Genomic DNA, 6,357 nt, shown 5'->3' with positions numbered 1-6,357 from the left:
GTCAACCCAAGTTTATATCCAAGTTAGAAGCTAATGATCAAGTATTTTGTTCGTACTACTATTCAGTGGCAAAGCTAGGAGGAGATAGGCAGGGTTTGGAGCCTTCCAAAATGAAAAAAAATTCCATTTAGATATTTTTATATTATATAAAATTTTAAATTAATAATAATAAAATTACACTTTAATCTCTAAATGATAAAAATTTAATTTAATCTTTTAAAATTATAAAAAAATATATAAATTATTAAAATAATAAAATTACATTTTTACTAATATAAAAATATAAAATTCTAACCCTCCAATTTTTTTTTACTTAGCCCTACTACTCTCTATACTGACAAAACCAATCAATACGTATCTTTTATATTTTTATAATGGTTCTGATTCCTTTCATGCACCCTAGTTTTTGTTTGTTTATTTATTTATAATCATGTTAGGTTGAACCATATTATATATTAGCATGGTACATTGATGTAACAAATTTATTTAAAAAATATAAAAATTAAATATAATTTTAATTAAAATAATAAAATTAATATAAAAAATTTTAAGTTTAAACTAAAATAAAAAATATTTAATAATTTCACAATTAAATTAAAATTTATTAATAGATCACATTAATTTAATTAAATTCTTAAATAATAGTATACATACATTATAGTAATTAAGGGGTCAAGATATTTACATTGTTACTTTGTCTATACTTTGAAGAATCATGTTCTGAATATTATGTTATTGAAAAATTAAATGTTAATTTTTTTATTGAATTTATATTAAAAAAATTGTTTAATAAATTAATAAAAATTAAGTTTTAAATATAATTATATTATTTGATAAAAAATAAATATTAGGTTAATTACCAAATATTACTTAATATTTGATATTAAATATCAACAAATACATTTAAAATATTAAATATTAAATGAATTGTAAGCATTTTTTTTCATTTCACATATTACCAATTACCAAGAAGTTTTCATTTGTTGATATATAAATCCAGATGCCTTGCTGATGATTAGTAGACTTGCAAAATTATTTGAAAACAAGTAAATAAATAGATAATCTTATGAAGTTTCGCTTGGGAAAATAAAAGAAAAATCTCTTTAGTTTTTTGCTGAAGATTTTATATATATATAGTGTTTTATCACCTCAAAATCATGTATATAATCACAGCACAGTTGAAATTTGGTTTGTGTTGCTGTATACTGTCAAGGAAAGGAAAAAAAAGGGGAAAATTCAGAAAGTAGATCAAAGATGAAATTGTAATGATCATCAGAAAAGTTTGGAAGGTGGTAATAATGCAAACATGATGTTAGAGCATCAAAATGATTGCATCTCTATCATTTAATTATAAATTAAAACCAATACAGATGATTAAGAACCCCTTACTTTATATAAGCTGCACGCCCACATATAAACTATGGAAGGTTGGTGGTAGCTTCAAGAGTAGAGTACTGAACATGAAATGATCAGTGCCTTATAAAACTATTGTTAATGGCAACAAATAATATGGGAAATTTTTACATTAATCTGGGTTTGGTTTTCTATATCCAGACTGCTTAAACTCAACCAAAATAATGAAAAATGAACCTTAATGCTAGCTTCAAATTAAACCTTCTCATCATAACTTCAGGTATAGAATCATTGAATAAATAAGCAAAGACAGTGCATGAAATGACATATATATATATATATGGAGATCATGAAAATACCATAATATCACACAATTATCACCTTATGAGATTCCGTAACTAGAAAGCCCTAAAGCTAGCATAGTTTTTGCTTTATTTAATTACAAGATACTTCAATTCAACCATCAAAGGCTTCCACCATCTGATCTTCCATTGCCTTCATAAGGTTCATTCCAGTGAGGATTAGGGTAGTAAATATTACAAGAAGAATTCTGATGAAAAGAAGTTCTTCCCATTGGCGGTGGCATTTCATTGCAGTTGCAGGTGGCGGTGGCATATCGGATTAAATCAGCATGTATGGCATCCAATTCCCTTTGGAGTCTAAAAACTTGTCTTTGAAGAATGGAAATGGCTCCAACACAGCCATAAACAGGATCTTTCAACCTTGCTTCAGCTTCATATGCAAGGGAGTTCACTGCATCTTCTCTTTGATGGGGTGCTACTTCATTGATCAGTTTGCTAACATTGCTTGCACCAAATATTTTGTGAACATTGATAAATTTATGGGGTTCTTCAGGTGGAAAATAGGGTGCAAAAACACAATCTGGCATGCATTTTCTCCTCAAGAACTTGCAGGCAGCACATGGAAAATTTGATGAATGGCTGGAAGAAGCCATTTTTCTCTGCCTGCGATTTGCAAAGCATAAATCAAAGCATTATAATTTGTCTGTTTCAACCATAATTCTATCTCTTCTTTTTATCAACTTATGTTTTCACATATTATCTTTTCATATTTTTAAACTGGAAAAAAAGGGGGGGCCTTCTAACAAGTAGGTTAAGGACAAGAAATTGCTTAAGAAAAACCCTTTCTGGCTCTCTTCCATTTTCTTTTCAAACAACTTTTGATTTTTCTCACCTGCCAAGCAGCTTTTATTGAATTTAAATACCACACTGTCAGAAACATTTTCTTCTTAAAAATTGTAGTCCCCCAAGAAAAAGTCAAAAAATAAACCAAGAAAACAAAAAACTTGCATCATTACATTAACATGCACAGATTCTATGGTTCTTTCTTGAATTTGGTCAAACATGTTGCATAAATTGAAACAAAACCCTTTCATCCCATATATCTTGAGGACCACAAAAATTTCCCAATATTCCAAATTTCCAATAATATGATAGATCATTTTTTTCATGTGAAAGAAACATATATACACACATAAACTTAGTTTTCAAATTCTTTGTGGGAAATAGCTTAATCATCACCATATAATAAGCAAGCATGACACAAGTAAATATCTTCAAATGAAACAAAAGGAAAGGGTGAAAAACCAGAAGAAGAATCTGTATAAATATAAAAAGCATTAAGCTAAATTAGGATGTTGTGTAGCTGAAGTTACCTATTTATATGATTAGGGTTCTTCCAAGAAATCTCTGTCCTTTTGCCTTGTTCGTCACTTTGTCCCTATGAAAAAGAAAAAGGGCAATGGCACCATAGAAAAGATGAAACCCTAGTTCCAGGAAAGGGAGAGAGAGGCCTGCAAATAAACAAAGTGAGAAAAGGTAAGGAAGATTGAAGAAAAAGAAGCATAGGCAAAGAGCATTTTGAGTGAGGAATAATGTTTAAAAAAAAGGCAAAAGAGAGGGGTAATAATGGGGGCTAAGGCTACCAAGGGATCACCTTGACACTGTACTTATAATAATAATAATAATAATATGAAATTAAACCACTGTTCAAGAAACTGTGTACTGAAATCAAATACTCGCATCTCTGTCTCCCTAGAACAAATAAAATGTATGTCTATATACATATATAAATGCTAAAGTTTCATTGTTGCGGCTACAACAAATAGCACTTGTCAAACCCAGATTAGCAAATTATCACAAACTGTCATATATATATATATATATATAACTTGTAATTTGATGTCAACTGATCATCTAATAAACACTTGTTAACTTTTTTTTTTCTTTTATAAACGATAAACAAACACTTGTCAACTTAATAATCAATAGGGTTGGTTAAACAGATTCTTTCCAATTATTCTTTATGAGTGAAGTTAGAAAATATATTTAGTTTTTATGATAATAAAATTATTATTTTAAATAATTAAATTAAAATTTTATTATTTTTGAGAGGGTTAAAATATATTTTTATTTTTATTTTTTAAAAGGCTAAAAAGAAAAATTTTGACCTCTGCCAACTCCTTTAGATTCGCTTAAATTCGCCCACCTTTATATATGACTCCATACAATATAATGCAAGCTAGAGAGTATACTATGCGTCTATACTTGTAATAAGTATTTAATTAATTGATTTAGTGTAGACAGTTAATCATGAATCAAAATAGTTAGAAAATTATTAAAATATTATTTTATATAAAAAGTTATATTATTATGAGAGTAATTTTAGTTTTTTATGTTTATTTATATAAAATTAATAAAAACTCATCAATAATAAAATTTAAACTTTTAACATAATAAATTTTAAACATTTAATTTTACAATTTCAACCAAAAATTTATTTAATTCTTATATAAAAATTTAATAAATATATTTATTATATTTTGTTTCCACCACCACCATGAGATATATATTTGCTTAGACAAAGTCATAATTTAATGGCATATAATGAAAATATCTTCCAAAATTATACATCTTCTATCTATTCTTTTTACTTTACAAATGTAATTAAATTTCTATCTTTTCAACTTTCAAATTCAAATTAAAAAATTAAGATAAACTATTAAAATAGTTAATTTTGTTTGTCTCAAGGTATATTTTAGTCATTTATGTTTAAAATGTTACGTTTTAGTCACTTATATTATCGTATTGTAACATTTTAGTTATTGAGCCGTTAACTGTCGTTAACAGTATAACGTAAGCTGACGTGACACGTTAAATTATTATTTCAAACGAAAATTTTAAGTTAAATTATACAATTGGTTCCTATATTTTTTCGTTTTGAGCAATTTAATTTTTTCTTTTATGTTTTTTAACTTTCTTTTTTTTTCTTTATTTTCTATTCTCTTCTGCTTCTCCCTCTATTTTCCTCCATTCTCCATTTTTTTTAACATAGTTTTTTTATGTTTCTCATTTGTTAAAATTAGTCCCTATACTTTTATTTTTTTGAACAATTTAATTTTTTTCTTTTTATTTCTTTATTTGTTAAAGCTAAATATCTTTGATTACTTAGAAAAACTACATTAAAAGAAATGGAGAAGGGAGGAAAACAAAGGAAAAGCAAAAGAGAATGGAAAATAAAGGAAAAAAAAAAGAAAGTTAAAAGAACATAAAAAAAGAATTAAATTGCTCAAAATAAAAAAATATAGAGAGATCAATTGTATAATTTAACCTAAAATTTTCGTTTGAAATGATGATTTAATATGTCACGTCAGCTTATTGTTATACTGTTAACGACAATTAACGGTTCAGTGGCTAAAATGTAACTTGAGACAAAAAAATGACTATTTTGATAGTTTACCCAAACATCAATTATAAGGACAACTAATGTTGAAAAAAAATTACATTGGATGGTTTGTTGAACTTGTGAAATTAAAAACTACACAATCATCATATAATTATTCGCATTATATTTTGAAAACAACATACCAACCAAAAGGGTATGATTATGATGTTGGATCATATAATATTCATCTTGACAATAAATTATCTACATAATATGATAAAAAATATGTATCACAATACAAAGGCTATAGCTCAGTTGGTAGAGCACCTCTTTTACACGTGTGCCAATATTTTTCAAGGAAGTCTATCATGCAATCAAAAGAATTGATCCTTTTGATAAATCAATGTCTTACTCCATTACTTTGAAAGAAGAAAAACCGACAATCACAAGCTTAAATATAAATTGTAAAATCAAGATGAAAAATATTAAAAATAAATTATCACATAATTATCCACATTATACCTTAAAAATTGAGAAATAAAAGAAAAGGTTTATTCTTGGCAGGTGACATGTTTATGTTTATCGATAAATAAATGGATAGAAAAGAAATAAAAGGAGTGGCCTGTCTTTTAACATTGTTAATGGTTTATGTCGGTCGAAAATGCATTGTATCAAGCTATTCATTTCTAAATTATTCGTCTGAATATCGTACATATATATTATTCAACAGTCAATGTTTTCGTCCTACACTAAAATGCAAAAATTGAGAACGTAGTGGATATTGCTTATTACCAAATTTTATTTAAGGGCATGATCAAATAATTAAGTAAGGATATATATTAAATTAAATGTTTTATATTTTTTTTTATTTCTTAATGTGTCTACTGGAGTGAGTTTAGTGATTAATCTTTCACATTCTATAAATCTATTAAGGGGTAAATGCTGACCACGAGTTTTAAAACTGCTTCATACCCAGAACGAGAACTAAACTCTCAATCACTAATTAAAATAGAAAAGATCATTATCAACTCACCTAGCTCTTGTGATTATTAAATGATTTATATTCAATGTGCTAGTAATGTATAATTTTATACATCATCAAAAATTTTAAACTTAAGTTTACTTAATTTTATTTATACTATATATAATGTGTTTGATAGAATTGATGTCAATATGTCATAAGTCAACTCAATAACAATTCGATTAATAAAATTATTTAAAAATCCATTTTTAATAAAGTAATAGATATTAATATAATAATATTTTTTTATTATTTTTATATAAAATATTTAAATAAAATAATTAAAATAAAATATCTAA

At 26.0% G+C, this 6,357-nt stretch overlaps 1 protein-coding gene across 1 annotated transcript; it reads right to left on the bottom strand.

Annotated features, from left to right (window-relative positions):
* Nucleotides 1–1,634: 1,634 nt before the first annotated feature.
* Nucleotides 1,635–3,275, bottom strand: LOC107923732 (LOB domain-containing protein 25). Its single transcript, XM_016853901.2, has 2 exons — nt 3,029–3,275; nt 1,635–2,318 (listed from the first exon to the last, which is right to left on the bottom strand). Exon 2 carries the CDS (start codon nt 2,306–2,308, stop codon nt 1,817–1,819), a length of 492 nt encoding a protein of 163 aa, XP_016709390.1. The 5' UTR covers nt 2,309–2,318; nt 3,029–3,275; the 3' UTR covers nt 1,635–1,816.
* Nucleotides 3,276–6,357: the final 3,082 nt, after the last annotated feature.

Source organism: Gossypium hirsutum, chromosome A11, assembly GCF_007990345.1.
Source record: "Gossypium hirsutum isolate 1008001.06 chromosome A11, Gossypium_hirsutum_v2.1, whole genome shotgun sequence".
Classification (NCBI taxonomy): domain Eukaryota; kingdom Viridiplantae; phylum Streptophyta; class Magnoliopsida; order Malvales; family Malvaceae; genus Gossypium; species Gossypium hirsutum.
This window is presented reverse-complemented; position numbering and strand designations above follow the sequence as displayed.

What these genes read in the sequence shown, in the direction of transcription:
- LOC107923732 (XM_016853901.2), bottom strand. Translation starts at nt 2,308, where the DNA reads ATGGCTTCTTCCAGCCATTCATCAAATTTTCCATGTGCTGCCTGCAAG.